We start from the raw sequence: 20,247 nt of genomic DNA, 5'->3' as shown, positions 1-20,247 counted from the left end.
TGCTGGTAATGATAAGGTTAAGTTCTTATGGGTAGAGATCAGAGAAAGGCCAGCAAAGTGATGTCCTACTGAGAGCCTGTTGTAGATCACCCAACCACGATGAAGAGGTAGATGAAGCATTCTATGAGCAGCTGCCAGAAGTCATGCAATTGCTAGTCCTTGTTCTCATGGGGGATTTCAACTTATCAGGTTTTTGCTGGAAATACAATATAACAGAAAGGAAACAACCTCGAAGGTTCCAGGAGTATATAGAATGTAACTTCCTGATGCAGCTGATAAGAGAGCCTACCAAGGGAGATGTCCTGCTAGATCTACTTTTTATGAACAGAGAAGTACTGGTGGGAGATGTGGTGGTCGGAAGCCATCTTGGGGATAGCAACTACAAAATGATAGAGTTATTGATTTGGTAAATTTGAGAGGAAGGTCAGCAGAATTGCTACCTTGCAGAGCAGACTTCAGGCTGTTTGGAAGATTGATTGGGAGAGTCCCGTAGGAGTCAGTCCTGAAAGGCAAAGGGATCCAAGAAGGCTGGACGTTCCTCAAGAAGGAAATATTAAAGGAACAGGAACAGCTATCCTCATGTGCCCTAAGACAAGCTGATGTGGAGAAAGACCAGCCTGAGTGAACAGGGAGCTTTTGCTGAGACTCCTGGAAAAAAGGAGTTTGCCTCATGTAGAAGGGGCAGGCAAGTCAGGGAGAGTACAAGGATATTGCTAGGATAAGTAGAGAGAAAATAAGAACGACAAAAGCCCAGCTAGAACTTAATTCAGCTACCATTGTAAAAGACAACAAAAAGTGTTTTTAGAAATACACTAACAACAAAATGAGTGCCAAGGAGAATCACCATCCTTTATTGGATGAGGAAAAAGCTGAAGTACTCAATGCCTTCTTTACTTCTGTCTTTTTCTGTTTCTTTTTCTTATTAATCAGAACAGTTATCCTCAAGGTACTCAGCCCTCTGAGCTAGAAGACAGGGATAGGGAGCAGAATAATCCTGCCATTCATTCAGGAGGAAACAGTGACCTGCTGCTCCACCTAGACTGTCACAAGTCCATGGGGCTAGATAGGATTCACCTGAAGGTACTGAGGGAGCTGATGAAGTGCTTGCCAAGACACTTTCCATCATTTGTCAGCAGTTCTGGACAACTGGTGAGGTTCCATATGACTGTGGTCTTGCTGGTGTGACTCCCATCTATAACAAAGTTTGGAAGAAGGATATGGGGAACTACAGGCCTGTCAGCCTGACCTCAGTACTGGGGAAGGTTATGGAGCATATCGTCCTAAGCATGATCACACGGCATGTGCAGCACAATCAGGAGGTCAGGCTGTCAACGGTTTACGGGCTGGTTTGGCCCAGTTCCGTGACTAGAAGGGCGGAGGGATCCGCGGATCCGCGCCTCCGGAAAAGGAAAATAGGGGACCCCGAAATAATTAAAAACAGCGGCAACAATCTGGGGTGAAACAAATTAATCTACTAAATATGGTATCAGCAGAATTTTATAAGGAGAGAGAGAGAGAGTGTGTGAAATTGAAGGTGGATCGGCCTCACCACAACGCTGAGATGAGAAGTGCAGTCCAGTTGAGCTGATGAAGAAGCACAGGCAGAGAAGCGCAGGCAGAGAAGCGCAAGCGAAGCAGCGCAGGCAAAGAAGAGAACATCAGGTGACCTTGCCGGGAGTTATATCTCCTCGCTGACCGCAAAGCCCCCTGGAGAAATGTAGCTTTTCTTCTCCTCCAGACAGGCACCCAGAACTTGAGCATCAGCAGTCAAACCCCCAGTGCATTACATGATGTTATGATGTGGAATACTGATAACGAAAAATCATGAAACCATAACACAGGCCTAGCCAGCATGGGTTCATGAAAGGCAGGTACTGTCTGACCAAACTCATCTCCTTCTGTGACTAGGTGACCCATATAGTGGGTCAAGGAAAGCCTGTGGACATAGTCTGCATAGACTTTAGTGTAAAGCCTTTGACACAGTCTCCCACAGCATTTTTCTGGAGAAGCTGGTGGCCCATGGCTTGGACAGTTACAATCTTTACTGGGTAAAGAACTGGCTTAATGGTTGGGCCAAGAGAGTGGTGATAGATGGAGTTAAATCCAGCTGATGAACAATCACTAATGACCAGAGGTCAGCACTGGGGCCAGTCCTGTTTAATATTTTATTGGTGATCTGGGCAAGGGGATTGAGTGCTCCCTTGGTAAGTTTGGAGATGACGCCAGATTGGGGAGAACTGTTGATCTGCCTGAGGGTAGTAAGGATCTACAGATGGATCTGGATAGGCTGGATTTATGAGCTGAGGCCAATTATACGAGGTTCAGCAACACCAAGTGAAAGGTCCTGCACTCTGGTCACAAAAATCTTGTGTAGTGCTACAAGCTTGGGGCAGAGTGGCTGGAAAACTGTGGGGTAGAAAAGGATCTGAGGATTTTAGTTGACAGCTGGCAGAACATGAGCCAGCAGTATGCTCAGGTGGCCAAAAAGGCCAGTGGCATCCTGACTTGTATCAGAAATAGTGTTGCCAGCAGGAGCAGAGAGATGTTCAGGGGAGATCTTGGCTTTGGTGGGTACTGTGTTCAGTTTTGGGTCCCTCACTACAAGAAAGATGTTGAGGCTATGGAGCATTTCCAGATAACTGCAGTGAAACTGCTGAAGGGTGTGGAGCATAGGTCTTACAAGTCTTACGAGGGGTGGCTGAGGAAACTGGGATTGTTCAGTCTGAAGAAGAGGAAGCTCAGGGAAGATCTTATTGATCTTTACAGCTTCCAGAAAGGATGTTGTGGTGAGGTGAGGATCTGCCTGTTTTCCTAGGTAACTTGCAATAGGATGAGAGGCAATAGCCTTTAGTTGTGCCAGGGGAGGTTCAGGTTGGATATTAGGGAAAATCTCTTCTCAGAAAGAGCGGTGAGGCAGTGGCACAGGTTGGGGTGGTGGAGTCACCGTCTCTGGAGGTGTTCAAGAACTGTGTGGATGTAGCACTGAGGGACATGGTTAGTGGGCATGGTGGTGATGGGTTGACAGTCAGACCAGATGATCTTAGAGGTCTTTTCCAACCTTAATGTTTCTGTAATTCTGTGGTGATTCTATGGCAGCTGTGGGATGCGTGGTAACGTATGACTTGGATGCACACTGCTAATGCTAATGCGGAAGAGTCAAGCCTGTCACACATGTACACATCCTTTTAGCCTAAGTGTTTATTTAGGAATTTGTTTAAATTTGAAAAAGCTGTGAGCCTTTGTGGAGCTGCTAGGCTCTCAACTTAGTTCAAAACTGCTAGAATGATGAGTAAACATGGATATGGTTCATGACATTGGAAAAAAAAATCACTTTAATAACTCAGCGCTCTTGCCCTGTAAATGAAGAAGGTATGAATATTTCCTGACAGAAGTGTTGCATCATTAATATCTGTAATGCTTTTGTGGATTAAATATTCTTGTCTTTTTATGTTTAGAGCTGCATAAAAGAGACTTGTGTATATGGGGGCAGCAGCTTTCTCCAGGGGAAGCATCCCAGGAGTAACCTGCTTGGAGGTGTGATGCCAATGTGGCAGGGCCTAGCAGCCCACTGCCCTGCTTTTCCCAGGTGCCTCAACAGAGGCAATTTTGATCCTCAAATGCTGACAATGATGTTAATGCCGCATGGACTTGGCTGGTCTATCAGTCCACTTAAAATATCTTGAATAGGAAATTCACATAGGAAAACACAGTCAAGTTGGGCATGAAAAGCTAAGCTTGAAGGATAACGAAGAAAACATGTTTGTAGTGTTCTGCAGCCTTTCTCAAAATCTGTCTGAAACTTTGGAACCAGAGAGCACAGAGTGCAGCTTCATTACCTATTTTAGTTCCTAGACCCAGTGATCTGCCCCATCTTGCTGCTCATTTTGGTTGAAGTGGGATATGTCAGTGGCCTATATATCTTTCATTTGCTGATTACTTGTAGGCATTTCTGTCTTGGCACTTTACATTTTTTCTTTTCTTAGGAAATAGGTGAACATTTTATTATTAATTTTTGATTTTGTGAACTTAATCTCTTGAATTTTTATCTTGTTTGTTTGTTGCAGCTGGTGCTCAGGATAAAATTGGCTGGGCTTTTGGCTTGGGCTTAGAGAGGCTGGCCATGATCCTGTATGATATCCCTGACATCCGACTGTTCTGGAGTGAAGATGAACGCTTCTTGAAGCAATTTATTGTGCCTCATATTTCCCAAAAAATAAAATTCCAGGTAAAGTAATATGTACGCAATATTTTTCTGTCAGTAAGAAGTGTGTGTAGGCCTAAAGAATATAATATAATTAAATATAATTAAAATTCTGGATCACTAATGGGTCAGATTTTTAAACATAAGCTTTTAAACTATCATGGTTCTTTGATATACAACAACAAAATCTGGCTGTTGATAATAACATGTTTTCAGCCAGATAATGTTCTGAGTTGCTGTTGATACTCCATGAATATCTCTCTTTTGAATAATACTTAAACATTTATTTAACTTTTAAATCTGTCCAGAATAAGATGTGTGTCTGAATTGATTGTGTTCTTGAATTCTTTTCATAAAAACCTGTTTGATGCTGACATTTCAACTATTGTAATATGTTTCTAATTTTCTCCTTTGATTTCACTCTAAATTCATTGAATTCAGCATGAGTTGCATTGTTTAACATTGACAAAATGTTTTCTGAACCTGTATCACCATTTTCAATACATTGGCTATTTCCTCCAGTTGGTAGTGGTGGGTGGGAGTGTAGTCTCAACTTTTCCTTTTGAAACTCCTCTGGTGAGGCTTCACATGATTTTGTAGTTGGCAACTTGTCTTACTACTTGTAGTAGCAAAGTAGTCAAGCATAAATGGATTGAGTGGAAATACTACTTCCATAATATTCTCCAGTATCAGCGCAGGAAGGCTTAAGTCAGCTGGGATCACTGGTCTTTGGGGGAGTTGAGCTGACAGTTGTGTAGATGTCTGACAAAGTCTGAATTAGTAGAACATAAAAGTGCTTATTGCTGCTGCCTTTTACCATTTTCCTTAGTTTGTTTGTGAACAGCTTTATTAACCTTTTGTAGAAGTGAAAAATTTAAAGGGAAAATCAACAGTGATAAAGCTGAGGCAGTCATCATGTCTGCATCCATTTTTGAGTTCATGGCAGTTCTGGCACATCTTAAAAATAAGAGGTTGCATAGAAACATGCGAAAGAACTTTATAGTAAGAGTGACAGAGCACTGGAACAGGCTGCCCGGAGAAGTGGTGATGTCTCCTTCAATGGAGATATTCAAGATCCATCTGGATGTCTACTTGTGCAACCTACTGTAGGGTATTGCTTTAGTAGGGGGATGGACTTGATGACAGGAACTTGAGGTCCCTTCCAACCCCTGTGATTCCATGATTCGGCAATCTTGTCTGATAGAGTCAAAACAACATTTGGATAGATTTTTTTTTTCTTTTGCTTCTCTAGTACTATCACTGGGGCAATCAGATAGTAGTTACTGCTTACAGAAAGAAGACAGTTTTGTCACTTTTCCTAAAGTGGATCTGTCTGTGGGTTTCCTGTATCTCTTATAACAAATCTGGTAATTTGTTTTTGTAGAGATAGCCATGAAATTGAGCTTTGTTGATTTAAACACATTTTGAAGTGGTAACATGAATCATGAGATGTAGTATAATAGTGTCTATCTTCAAGGTAAAGGAACCATCAGCTGCCACTGTGCTCTATCTTAAACCACAGAATGACTGCAGTAATATTACCTGACCATTAATTACTGCTGTATTGCAATAATGTGTTGGCAGTTGCTGTACCCCAACAAACAGGCCAGAGAAAATGTTGAAAGCCTGGGAGAATAAAGTGTGAGATAGGAGCAGAGAAGACAGAAAGATGAGTTATTTAAATTATTTTCACTGTTCTACAGAAATAATCTGTCCACTGTTTTAGAAAGTTTGCTTTTTTTTTTCCTCTGATGTCAAAAACTTCTTAAAAAAAAATGATTCTAACCCTTAGTTTATAATTTTCAGTGCTGTCTCTCAAGACTGCTAATGTCTAGCTTGACTTTTTTTGTTTAGAAGGTAGCCTGTATCCAGCCTTCATATATTGAACCTTTTGAGCTCAGTACTTTCTACCTATACATACTGACATTGCATTTTAAGGGTTAATGACCTTTTGAATGAGAATGATGTAAATAATCTCTGGTGCTACCTTTGGGTCTTCATTGATGAGAATTGGTTTCAGCTATGCTGTATAGCCAGGTTAGCAGACCTTCTGCACCTGTCTACTTTCTAAAGAGATGTAATTAATTTGTCACGGGGTTTATTCATATCTTATTTGAAAGAAAACTTTTAGTCTCTCTTGCACTGTTGATGATTAAGAAATCTTGAGGGATATTAGAAAAGTGATAGATTTTCTATAGACAAGGCAGTGCAGTATTTTTAGCCTGGCTGAACTGAAGCAGTATGGACTACATTTTCTGAGAGCCTTTCACTGCTCAAATTTAATGCTGCAGCCTCACAAGGCCTGGGTAAATGTTCATCCTAATGTGCTTAACTGTGATAGACTTCTCAACCTTTGGATATTCCCCTATCCCTTCTTATAATCTGGATATTATCCACCAACTGAAGTATTTTTCTTTCTGTTCATTAAAATGTTCTTCAAAGAGACTAAGACCACGGTGAACTGCAGTAACATTTAATAATAGCTTGGCTAAACATATTCTTGTTCTGAATGGAATTTAATTTGAGTTTTTTCTTGGGACATAAATATATGTTTTGTCCCCTTAAGCAGTCTGAATGTGTCAAGTTTTTTCCTGTGTAATCAGTTGCTCAATTGATGCATGTAGGCTTCAGTAGGTCAGAAAGCTGCTGGGAAAGCTGACAGTGCTTGTACCATTGGGGTCACTCAGCTCAGCAGCGCTAGAGTGCTGCTCCCCACAGATCAGCTTATGGTGTTGATTTGGATTACCTAAATCGCTCCAGCTATGATTTGACAGAAGTCACAGCAGCGCGGGCTAGTTACCTGCCTTCAGTCACTCATGTGTAGGGCTTCTGTTCAGGCTGTGAAATGAAGAGCTGCGGATGGACAGGGCAGGAAAGACTAAGCACCTGCAAGGCGTAACGTAGTAAAACAAATGGCTTGGATCCGATCTAGTACACCGTTATCTCTCTGCTCATCAGAGCTCTGAGCAGAGTTGCATGTAATCACTTTTTGAACCTGCATTCTTAAAAGAAAAAGATATGTCTGTGGGCTGACAACTTACAAGAAGAGGTACAAAAATGAAATGACATTTAGGGAAGGACGACTCTCACAGTTGAGGTGAAGTGCAATGTGCCCAGAGATGTTGATTAAGATGAATGGGCTCTGGAAACAGGACAGCTCCCAGAACCTCCACACTGCGCTGCCAGACTGAGCAAGCTGCACGCTGTGCCCACTGACTACTCTTGCCTTACAAAATCACTTTCGGCTGATGCTGGCAGTGGCTACTGCTGCTGCTGTTCTTTTAAATGAGTATTTTGATTGCGGATGAGTCTTGTAGGCCAGTCTCAGGTCAGACAGAAGTATGTTACGTTGTTTTAAGGGAAGCACTATCTGATCCCTAGCTAAATGCAGATTCCCTAGGTGAGATTATAAGAGTTGCTTTCTTCTTGTTTTCCTCATTTCTGCAGTATCTATATTATTCTGCAATATCTACAATAGCCCCTGCACCACTTACTTCTCAGCATCTCCTTTCATCACCTTAAGAGGCTGCTACTTCCTTGTATCTGCTGGCACGGGCAATGTCTCCAAACTCTTTTCTTCCAAACAGTACTAGCTTCTACTTGTAACAGTAGACTTTCTAACCATGATCATTTTAATAGAGACTGCATGCACGGAGCTCCTAGAGCATCTCTGCTGGGATTGAGGAAAGCTGAGTAGCAGCTTGTACTGTTCACTGTCCACCTCCCACACAGCTATAACCAAAATGATGTATATGGTCCTAAATTAGGAGACTATTTCTGCTTTGAAAAGTGTCCAGTCAAGGTTAGCAGGGATGATGCTCAGAAAGGGATGATGCTTCAGAAAGCTGATGTTGTGTAGAAATAAATGATTCATTACACAAAGTGAGCCTATCTTGGTGGACAGCAGATTGGCTGTGAGCCAACAGCGTGCTCCTTGGGGCCAAGAAGACCAATGGTCTCCTGGAGTGCATTTAAAAGAGCACAGCCAACAGGTTGAAGGAGGTGATCCTCGCCTCTACTCTGCCCTGGTGAGGCTACGTCTGGAATGCGGTGTTCAACTCTGGGCTTCCCAGTTCAAAAAAGGCAGAGATCTCCTAGAAAGAGTCCAGTGGAAGGCAACAAAGATGATCAAGGGCCCGGAGCATCTCCCTTATGAGAAAAGGCTGAGTAACCTGGGGCTGTTCAGCCCAGAGAAGAGAGGACTGAGAGGGGATCTTGTCTCTATTTATAAATACTTAAAGTGCGAGAGTCAGGTCCATTGGGGAGGATTCTTTTCAGTGGCGAGCAACAATGGAAGAAGGGGCAATGGGCACAAACTGGAACACAGGCAGCTCCAGACTAACACAAGGAAGAATTTCACTGTGAGAGTGATGGTGCACTGGAATAGTCTGCCCAGAGAGGTAGTAGAGTTTCCTGCTATGGAGATATTCAAGACCTATCTGGATGATTTCCTGTGAGACCTGCCGTAGGGAACCTGCTTTAGTAGGGTCCTGGACTCAGTGATCTCTAGAGGACCCTTCCAACTCCTAAAATTCTGTGATTCTATCATTCTCCTATGGAAAGTAACAAAGGTTACCTCATTTCCATTTGCCTTTGTTCAGTGTGCCATATGAATTAGACCTCTATACAGAGCATCCTTATGTTGTTGTTTCTGTGCACTTTTCAGTTTACTGAGGCAGTCGTCATCCTTGCACATCTTTCTTGTGCACATAACTGATTGTTCCGGAGAGACAAGGTAGCTTGTCCTGAAGCCTTATTAGATTATGAATATAAAATTCACTTGCAGGTCCAAGGGAAATGTTTTATAAATTAAACCTTTTTAATCTATGTTCTTTTTTCCATGCTTTGGAAAACAGATCATTTCATGTGTAAGCCAACTATTTCAACCAATTTAATCTTACTGCGTTCAGAGCAAAAAATGAGTCTGTCTAATCCATCATTAGTACGCTATACTATATAATTTATATTTATCTTCTTATTCTGTGATTAGCTTTATTTTCCAATAAAAAAATAAATGGATTCACTAGGTGCTACTACATTTTCAGATATTTTTCATCAAGATTAGGTAACTCCAAACTTAAATGGTTATTCATTTATTATGCTACTTCCTAATAGTGCATCTATTAAAGGCAAATGCACAGCCATTAGTATGTAAATTCAACTTGGATGTCTGAACAAATGAGGTACAGTCTCAACTGTGATTTATTGTCTAATTAGTTTTACTGTAATTGAAGATGTATAAAGTGTGTGTGTATACATATGTGGAGGTACAACAGAATAGATGATGGAATAGCATAAATATTTTATTGGCATGACTTTAGGAAAGTTGAATTTCCCTATGTGTGACTTCTGTAGATCGTATTAAATGAATGTCAGTAAAACCTTTACAGTGCCATGTAGCATCTTGGGCTTGTCTGTAAACTCTGCAGAACGTTGTGAAACTTGTTTTTTTATTTTGGATAGGCAAGGAAAGAAGGCAAAAATACCTTCTTTTTTGGGAGGCCCTGTACTGAACTGCGTGATCGGATTAGAAATTGCTTGACCAAGTCTTCTGTCATCAGGGTGTTGTATAATTTATAGCCAGTGCTGGTATTGAAGCTCCAGGAACCTGAGTCCTCTGGCCTCAGTCAGGCAAAGTACTGAAGCATGTGCTGAGCTTTTAACCCGTGAGTAATCCCATTTAAATCAATGAGTTAGTTCCTGTTCTCAAAGTCAGGTATATCCTAAATGCTTTAGTAGGTTTGGGTCAGAGTTCTCTTACTTACTAGGAGTAAGATCACAAGAGTGATCAGTGCCTTGTAGGGTTGAAACTGAGAAAACTTTCAAAATGGCTGTTGTAGGCAGTTGGAATTCAGTGTACCAGTCAGTCTTCAGTCTGTTTTCTTGCTGCAGTTTTGGGGCTCTTCCTTCAGGTACAGAACATGGCATTTATCCTTGTTCAAATTTTGTAAGGTTACAGCTGTCTCATTCCTCCAGGCTGTTTAGGTCCCCGTGTATGGCAGTCGAGTTATGAGTGTGTCAGCTCCCACTGTTTGGTGTCATTCTTCAGATTTTGTGAGCAAGCACTGGATCACCACTCCCAGGGCACTGATAAGGATGTGAAAACTGTACAGGTACCAGTATAGACAGACACTTGCAATACTCTACTTATACTTTACAGGAAAGCCATTAAGAACTCATTAACCAATGCTGCCTGAGTCAATCCATTCAACTGGTGTTTTTCACGTCTCTCTTTATCCAGCCTTCCAGACAAAAATGTCCTAACTTGGGCAAACAATGCCAAAAACCTTTCTAAAATCAAGGTAAATTATAGCTGCTGTTCGCTCGCTTTACTGGATTAGAAATCTCGTCAGAGGAAGCATTCAGGTTGGTCAGGCTTGATTCAGCTTTGATAAATCCATGCTGACTAGTTCTAGTCACTTCCTTTTCCTTCGTGAGTGCAGAAATGTGTTTCAAGATGACCCAGTGTATGGTTTTCCGTGACAAAGGTGAAGCTTACCAGCCTTTGGTTCACTGGTTTGCCACCTGGCTTTTCTGAAGTGTGGCACAACTATTGCGTGTCTCTTGTCATTGGGAATCTCTCATGATCTCCATAATCTTTCATAGGTAATAATTCCCCTCTTGTCAATGCACATCAGTGCTCTAGACTCAAACCTTTGATCCATCTGGCTTTAAGCTTTGCTCAGTCTGACCTGTGGAGTACACCAGTACAGTTGTTACGACATGGCAGATTATTTTAAAATTGAATTTATTTATTTATTTCTTCAAATTCTCAACTATGTGGGAAGTACAGGGCCTTATTAATAAATGTAGAGAGTGCCATGGAGGTTTTGGAAGCTTGAAACGTGAAATACTTCTGTTCCCACTTGGAAGATGTCCTTTCTTTTGACTGTAGTTCCAATCAGACACAGCAATTTAAACACAGAGTTTGTAAACATATCCTGTGTGTCCCTATCTTCCCAAACCAGGTGTTTTCCTTTGTCCTTCTGAACAATTAATTTAAAAATACTGTCACATAAAAGAAGGAGCACAACCTGTTTAAAACAACAAATAAAAGAGTCAAGGTCACAATTTTTCAGCTTCTCTTTGCTCCTGAAAGCTGAAATGAAATGGGAGAAACAGCCTCTCAGTTCTTTTTGGATTGCATCCACAGCATACCCAATAAAAAGCTTTGGCACAAACAAAAAGAAAAGCAGTGCTTCAAGAATGTCCATTTCACATTCATGTCAGTGAATGTAGAACATTTCATTTGTTAAGAAGATACTCGCTGAACACTTAGAAAATATGGTAATTGTAACAGGGATGTTGTCAATACAAACTGAAGACTCCCAGTAGCTGGGAACAGACCATCAGGTATTTCCTTCCAATTGGAAAAATAAAAAAAAAGATTTAAAAACAAAAAGCAGCAATTTTACCCTTCCAATATCAAGTAAAGGAGAAATGAATTTCCGATTCCCAGTATTGCTGCAGTGTAGTCAGTAGAATCATGTTGCTACAGGCAAAAGCCAGTGCAACCCAGTATAAGGTCCACCTGGTACTATTTAAATGATTGCTTACCAAAGTGCTAAATGTCCAGAAGCATGTGTTATTGTGGTTCCCTTTGATCTCTAAACCTCATTTATTTGCTGTTTGGCTGGTTTAGGCTCTTTAAAACAAATAGCTCACAAATGAGTAATTCTTCTACTGAATATATCAAACAGTCTTTATTGCATCCCAAATGATGAAGTATAATGGGTAGAAGGAGTGCTTAAATAAGCCATGAAACAATTTCCAGACGTGATATATATGCTGAAACCCACATTAAATTAATATTAGGTGAAGAAGGAGTAAACCTGGAAATCTGAAATAACAGTAGAATTTGGATTGGTTATGTGAAGTTATGACAACCAGCTGCTGTTGGTTTCAGCAGGAATCCACAGATGTAAAGTGCTTTCAGTCTTACTGTCTACAGAAGTATGTAGGTAATAAGGAGGGTAATTCACATACTCTTGCCAGTGTTTTTCTAATATAGGTTTAATTACAGTGCAATGAATAGAATTCTTTCTAGAAGAATAGCACAAGAACTGTCTTCACTTTAGTCTTTGGCCCTGACCTGAGAAGTAAATCAATTTCCCTACTCAACAGTTCTGTTTTCCCTGCTGTTCACAGTTGTCCTACAGTACCTCCTGCCTTAGAATGTTTTCTCTGACAGTGTCCTAGAACTTCAGGACCGGGGCAGTGGTTTTGTGCTCTGCCTACCTAATGGAATGCTGTCAGCCCTAGATAATTATCACAAAAACTGCCTGCAGCAAAGTTAAATATACCTTTGCGGGTGTACATTATCATTTAATGAAAGAAAAGCTCCTGTTTTAATGCGTACCTCAGCACTTGTACTGTGTAAGCGCCTGGCTTTGCAGATTCAGAGGTCTTTTCTGGTAATCATACACTACCAAACAAATGTTCAAAATATATATGTATATCTTGGTATCAGTAAGAAACTATGCGCTGTAACTCTTTTTCCCAGTTTTGTATAAAAAGTTGGGTTTTGTCAAAGCTGACAAACTTTATAGCTGTTTTAACATTTGTGCAAACGTTCTGCATGAAAGATGCATCCTGTAAAGGGCTTTTGGTAAAGCGGTCTCTAAAATCATGCTTAAACCCCTACAGCCGTTGTCTGCATCATGATTAGCCATTGCAGCTGAACCTAGGAATTGAGGGCTGGGGAGAACGTGTCTGGGCACATGTGTGTGTATGCATGAACAAGAGCACCATTTAGAAGTACAGTGTTAATAAAAACTCTGATTTTCAGCTACTACTTCTCTGATCAGCATATGAATTAAGCTACAGAGAATAGCCAAACAACACAAGGCATGGTTGGAAAAGGCTATTGTTTTTCTCATGCTTGTCCTGAACTGCATTCGTCTGCGTGAGCCATAGTAGTGACTATCTGGAACAGAATGTGAAAACTAAGTAATGCTTTGGTGTGTGTATGCTGCAGAGGATTAGTCTTGCTTTTGCAATTTTTAAAAGATGAAATAATGAAGAGAAATTACCTCTGTTGGGAATTGCTTGCATCCTCCTGTGGATGCATTAAATGCATTTTGCGTAACTATTCCCATACATAACCCCTTCTCCTAAATCAGGAGTAATGAACCCATTTTCTGATTCTTGTAAAACAAGGAAAAGTGTTATAAAATAGCCTTTTGCACATAGAAGTTTGGATGTGCGCTTGACACTATAAGTGTTCTTTATGTTTTGTAATTGCATATTTAAATTTTTTGCATAGTTCTTGTCCTTTTTTGTCTTGGTTTCATCTGAGTTCATTGTAGCATCTTGTTTGGAAGGACTCAAGGTTCACCTGAAAAGAAAAATAAAATGCTTTTGTCTCTCTTTGGAGTATTAGGCAAGAAAGTAGAGCCTTTCATTTCAGTTTCTCTCTAGTTTACCTGCTGATCTTTACAGTTGGATATTGTTTTAAGCTTTCTGCACTACTCTTGTGTTTTATTGCTGCTTTTGTACTTCGGGGGAATTTCGTGGGGAAAAAGTATGAGGCATCAGCATCACTTCTGGAAGTCTCTACTTTTTAGGAGGAAGAGAAGAAAATTGCAGCTTGTTAGGCAGGACAGAGAGACCTTGCAAAGGTGTTGCACGTGCCTCTGAGATTTGGGCTACGTGTTTATTTTGATTGCAAGCCATATTCAGGTATTCTGGAGATTCTGCCATTTAAACAATAACTTTCCAGAGCTGGGAATTTAATGAGAAGAAAAGAAAATATAATCAGTGGCATGTTATATGAGATTTCTCGTCTAAGCTGTAATAAAATGTTGGGTCCAATTTGTTTCTATTGTTACGCTGTGTAGTTGGAAGAAATACGTCTTCGTATTACTCCAGTCTCTTTCTGAGTACTTGTATTTTTTATTTAGATAGAAATCTTTTATATGAACCATTGATGTGTGCTGTATTTTACCCCACTGTGCTATTTATCTAAGTACTGTTATTAAGCATTATGATGAAAAACCTTATAAACCAAACCAACAGATAGGAGGAAACCTGACTTCTGAGCATGGGAAACACTGAATGCCAGCTGCAGCCAGTGCCTTTTGCAGGAGTCACAGGTGCACAGCACAGCCAAGGAACACATTTTTAGTATCTGCTGAGAAGCTGAGTTTCTGCAGACTTACACCACTTTATTGTCTGTTCCTTGCAGGCATGGTAGATAGTTCTTATAAAAGTACAAGACTGGGACATGAAATCTTCATTCATTGTCAGCTTGTTTTCTTTGGTCTGTATCTTCTCTCCCCTTTTTATACCTGCTACAAAAAAAAAAAAAAAGAAAAGCCTGACAGAGTGATTCTACCTCTGTGGTTGGAGATTTGGGTAGAAGGGGCAGAGCGGATATGGACAGACAGATGGGGCAGTTGTCAGTGTCAATTTTGAGACCTTCATTAATGCTGGCTCAGCAGCTGTCACCGGGTTCTGTTCATTAGAGGTTATTTTCAGGACTATGGAAACAAATACATCTCCGTCCAATTTTCTTGACAGAGACTAGGACCACAAAGAGTTAATACTGTTTACCATTTTGAGAATTCCAAATCTACTGAATTCCTTCCCCACAACACAACCTTGCTCATTTTCTGTAAGGAACATCACAACGTGGGTTGTCCCATCTGCTCCTCTTTATGTCAGAACAATTCTCTGATAGCAACTGCTCAGATGAAAAAGAGATTCCATAAAAAGTTTTTAATTTGCTTTTGATTGCCTTGCAGTGTTGTACGTGTGTTTGAAATGGGAGAAGTTTAGCACCATGAAACTAGTTTGCTCAGTGGGCCATCGACTGGGAACCAATAGCCTGAGGGAGGAGGCATGAGCAGATAGTACTCCTAGAGCTGCTGCTATAGGAACATGTAAGACTAATCTCTTCTTTGCCCTGCTGTTGTCAGATGGGGCTGTAAGAAGTTGCAAAGATGCAAGAGTGAGTAGTAGAGAGACATTGAGACATTCCCTTGTGGTGCTTCTGCCTGTGAATCTTACCTCTTCTATGGGAATGAGAAAATATTTCTGACCACTCAAGCACAGAGCAGATCGTCTATCATCAGTACTGAGGAATCATCTGTATTTATCTTTTGGAGTTTTTCATAATCAGATTGCAAGTGGCAAGGCATATCCCTATACCAAGTGCATGCATATTTTGAAATATCTTTGCACTGTATGCACTGCAAGACTGTGATAACCCTGCTTTTCATAGAGTGAGGTCAATTCTATTTTTTATGCCCTTCTTGCACTTCTTCAGTTCCTCACTATCATATAAAAATAGCCTATTCTGTGACAATAGAGGTAGTTATTTTGTACTTGGATAACATCACAAAAGACATGCATTTCTTCTCAGTTTTTTGACTGCAAGATCTACCTAAAGTATATATTTGCACTCAGAATCTTATTACAGCTTTAAACTTGAAGCCTTGCCCATGACAAAATTAAATGAGCTTGACTTTAAAATGAAATGCTTGCAGCATAAAACAATGTTGTGTTTAAGAAAGCACTGTCCCTTTCCAGTGGCACACAGAGGTGTCATAAGCAGCAGTAATTCTGGATGGACTTGCTTAAAAGCTTTCCAGGTATTCGTTTTGCTACAACATCACTGCTCATCCTGATGCTTGGAGGTGTAGCAGCAGTGTCAGGGCGCTGGGAGTAAAAGATGGGCGGGGCGCCCTGTAGTATGTCGGCTCGTTGGTCTAGGGGTATGATTCTCGCTTCGGGTGCGAGAGGTCCCGGGTTCAAATCCCGGACGAGCCCTTCTTTAGCACAGCGACTAGAAAAACTTGCCTTTTTAAAGCAGGAGTTCAGAAAGGAAGACTGTGAGCCTCATCACAGAGCCTGGGAAAGGTCACCGAACAGATCCTCCTGGAAAACGTATTAAGGCAAATGAGGATGTGCAGGTGATCCAAGAGAGCCAGCACATGACAGCATTGGTGGACTAAGGGATAGAATCTGATGTCATCTATCTGGACACATGCAAGGCCTTCATCATGGTCCCTCACGACGCCCTTATCTCTAAATCAGAGGGAGATGGATTCCTCCCTGATTGAAGGCTGCTGAGACTTAGTTAAAAAACCAGTCTGTGCTCCATGGCACCTTCCTACTTTTTTTTTTCCCCACAAGATTTTTCCTTTATTTCTGTAATTCTGTCACTTTTTCCCTCAGGAATGAGAGAAGTAAGGACAGAGTGTTTTGCCATGGTGAGGCAGCACAGTTGTTTGTATCCCAGTGCCGTTTTATGATGGAGGCTGCTGCTGACAAACAAGTGAGCTTTTCTTCCGGACACATAATTTTTTTCCCAAGGTATTGATCTCTAGAACAGAGTGTGACATCCATCCCCCTTTCTTTGCTTCCATGAAGGAATGTGATCTACAGTAGCCAGAGTGGAGAACTGGGATACTGTTTGATTGATTTGAGCTGTGGCTGTGAGCTGGCAAGTCTAGTCAGCTGCAGTACTGTAAGGCAAATGCTCCTTGTGGCAGATGTGGCTTTCACTTGGGCTCTCTTCTGAAAGAAAAGAGCAGGGTCTGAACTGGAGTTCCTAAACACATCTTAGAAATTAAACATTCCAGTTAGCTATCATCAATTAAAAACCTTTGGGAACGAGAAGGAACCAAGCTGGTTAGAAAGTGAACAGAAAGGAAAATGGGGACAGCTGTGGGAATGTTGGGGAAATCCTTCCTCTTTCCCCTTGCTACAGAGAATCTAGAAGACTTGACTGTGTGATATTGTTGCCATGCCAGAGATGACTGTAATCTGGTATACACATGGTTCTGTTTAGTAGCTCAACTTTTTTATGCTGTCCTTAATAATTGCTTTAAAATGAAAAATAACTAATGTAAGAAAATAAAGGATATTTGGTTTAGTAATGTTATAGTTAGCAGAATGCTATGAAAGAAGCAATTTCCTTGAAGACAGAAGACCTGATACCCTGTATCTAACCATCTGGCTCAAGTATACTGTCTGCTGTGCTGGCAAACAGCAGAGCAAGTGTGGAAACAGTGTGATCCTTCTTTAATTTCACTGATCCAGTTTACAGTGATGAGAGAATTGCTGAACCAAAAATTCAGTTGGATCACTGTGCAATAGTTACCAGAGGACCACCATGTCCACCATGAATTTTAGTCCCTTTTGGGTTTTCCCCTAACTCTCCTGTAACAGGTGCTTAGTTTCCACACGATGGGAAAAATGCGTCCTTTTGTTCACTTAAAAGCTGATGCCTTCTTTGCATTCTCTTCTTTCTCTCTTGCTTCTGTGAGAAGTAGAAGCAATCAGTTTCAACACTGAATAAATTCATGGTGGGAAATTACTTGGGGCAGTTGAAGCACCTGCATGATCTTCAAACCAAGGACAGAGCATTCTCATCCATTTGCAAAGGAAGGCACTTCCACTTAGCAAACGGTCCCTGCATACAAGCAGAGTGCTTGAAATCAAGAGAAAAGGTGATTTTCCAAGGGACACTGGAAGTTCCCCTCCCTTCACATGAGTTTGCAGAGACAAACAGTCTGGGGAGCATACTACTGTCTGAAGAAGACAGATCCTACTGTGCAGTCACTGCCCCTGTGCACTGAGAAGCATCACCGTTCTGCAGCTCCCCACAGGAGGACAGAGCAGTGCATTACTTCCAAACCCATCCACACTGCTTTTAAAAATTCAATCCCACAGCATATCTGCTTATCAGCATTTGTAAAAGCTCTCTGTTGAAATTTCTCTGTTTTCTCCTTTGGATGTGTGTGTATGTGAGCTCCGGTATATACATGAATATATGCATATGTGTGTGGGTGTACACATGTATGAATATATAGAACTTACTATACATAGCTAAGGAAAAAAATTAATTTGGTGAAGGAAAAGGGAGAATGCTTATCCTATGGGAACATCGTGGCTGCAAATTTTAAGCCATGACAGCCAAGAAATTCAAAATTATGTTTCCTGCAGCAACTCTAATTTGTCTACGCTGGTAATAAATACAGAAGTGTAAATCTATGAGCTTACACACTAATACAGAAAACTTCATTATGTGAGGGGGCTAAGTTGCAGCTGTAAATTTGCAACTTCAAATTTCATGCCTGCTGCATGTTTAGATTTTCTGCGATAACCCAGAACGTTGGTTCAGCCTGGAATACATTAAGAAAGGTTTAGTTATTACAAGAATGTAGCTTTCATTTCAATGAGAATATTACATTGCATTAAAATTCTGCATAGATTGTATTCTTATTCCTCCACAACATGGGCGATGCAGGACTGTTAAAGCTTGGCAGCTTTGATGCTAAGTCTCGTATTTTTTTTTGACACATCTGGTGATGGCTGGCTTTTTAATAGCTTGGCTGTTGTGGAGTCGCTAACGTGGTTTTTGGTACATGTCATTGTTAACCTTGCTTTTGTGTCACAGATGTCAAAACGCAGCTTTTTCCTCTGTCGTGTTTCTAGTTTCCTTGTTGTGTCACCCCAACTGCACCCAAGTGAACAAACACATTGCAAAACTTCTCAGCTTGTTGCACCCATGATTCTTGTGTCTGGGAGAACACCATTTCTCCTAATGCCAAATATTTGTGGAAATCCCTGAGGGCCTTCTCATTTTCCAGGGCTCTGGGCTGAAGGTGTTTCATGGCCTTGTGCTGGTCGGTTTATATGCAGTGATCATGCACTATCTGCAGGCTTTTCCTCAAGAGATGAGGGCTTTGGTCTTGGTATACCCTCTCCTGCTGTGACAGCTCAGACCACGTGGTCGCGTGATGGATGAGCAGAGACAACTCTGCTGGTGATCACACAGTTTCTTTTGCCCTGTAGTGCTCTGATGTGGCAACGTGCAGGGCTCAGGTATTTCCAGCTGTCCACCAATGCCTCAAGCATTCATACAGTATATATTAGCACAAACCCCTGGTAAATATAATTTTCGGCTAGCTACAGAAGACTGTGAACTGCAGTGCTGGAGGAACAGGTATGTGTTTTTGTCAGCTGCTGCAGGAGTGGTGATCTGTGGCACAAAGCTAGAGCAGACAGCTGGGGATGAGGAACACAATAAACCAGTGTTGCTGTTTGCAGTGGCAAACTTGAGTAGAAAGGACATAGTCCTGAGGGGATGATGATGCACTGCTTAGGTACTGCTGGGCATGGGTGGGCAGGCTGCTAGAGTAGACAGCAACTCCGTGGTCCAGCTACTCCATTTTATACTGAAGTTAGCATCCTGAGAGGGAAAACCTTGCAGTTTTAGTAAGTACTTGGCTTATTTTTTAGCCAGAGAAGGATGTGTGGCTAATAACTCTCACTGAGAGTGAATCACCATAAGCTTCCATTTCATAGAGTAATGGGATCACAGAGTTGTAGGAATTGGAAGGAACCTCTGGAGATCATCAAGTCCAACCCCTGCTACAACACATTCCCTACAGTGGGTTACACAGTGAAATGTCTAGATGGATTTTGAATATCTCCAGAGGAGACTCCACAACCTCTCCGGGCAGCCTGTTCCAGTGCTCTGCCTCTCTCTACAGTGAAGTTCTTCCCTGTGTTCCAGCAGAAACTAGAACTTCCTGTTTTCCAGTTTCTGCCTGCCACCCCTTGTTCTATCGCTGTATGCCACCAAAAGAGTCCACTCCTATCCATCTGGCTCCCTCACTTTAGATATTTATAAACAATGATGAGTTCCCCACTCAGCATTTTCTTTCCAGGCTGAACAGCTCCAGGTCTCTCATACAGGCGATGCTCCAGGCCCCTCATCATCTTTGTTGCCCTTCACTCGACTCTTTTTAGGAGATCCATGTCTTTTTTGAACTTGAGAGCCCTGAACATTTCCATGTTTAAAAAACTCAGTAGCCTAATTCAGTGCTCCTGAGTGCTGTCACCTAGAGAGACTGAAAAATGCTCTGTCATTATTTACAACCTTCCCTACAGTGTGGCCTCACTGCAGTCTTACAGACAGTGTAATCACTGGGAGAGCACTCTTGTCTTTTGAGACTGTCAAAAAATGTATTAGATAGTGCATTGCAGTATTTGAAGTGGAAAGCAAGCTCAGCACTAAAATAGCACAGTGG

General features: G+C 41.4%; 1 protein-coding gene and 1 non-coding gene across 5 annotated transcripts in view; both read left to right on the top strand.

The window, feature by feature from the left end:
* The window catches only part of FARS2 (phenylalanyl-tRNA synthetase 2, mitochondrial), a 233,585-nt gene that overhangs the window by 131,858 nt on the left and 81,480 nt on the right, over window positions 1–20,247 (top strand). For all 4 annotated transcript variants that reach the window (XM_031552760.2, XM_010708401.4, XM_085220264.1 and 1 more), the window contains one exon: window positions 4,065–4,225. In XM_031552760.2, the coding sequence (XP_031408620.1) occupies window positions 4,065–4,225 (161 nt within the window). The remainder of the gene's footprint in view (window positions 1–4,064; window positions 4,226–20,247) is intronic.
* On the top strand, window positions 15,902–15,973 carry TRNAP-CGG (transfer RNA proline (anticodon CGG)). The gene has a single exon. It is a non-coding gene; the product is annotated as a tRNA-Pro (tRNA).

This window comes from Meleagris gallopavo, chromosome 3, assembly GCF_905368555.1.
Source record: "Meleagris gallopavo chromosome 3, MGAL_WU_HG_1.1, whole genome shotgun sequence".
NCBI classification, from domain to species: domain Eukaryota; kingdom Metazoa; phylum Chordata; class Aves; order Galliformes; family Phasianidae; genus Meleagris; species Meleagris gallopavo.
The sequence above is the reverse complement of the archived record's forward strand: the minus strand, read 5'-3'. Positions and strand labels throughout refer to the sequence as shown.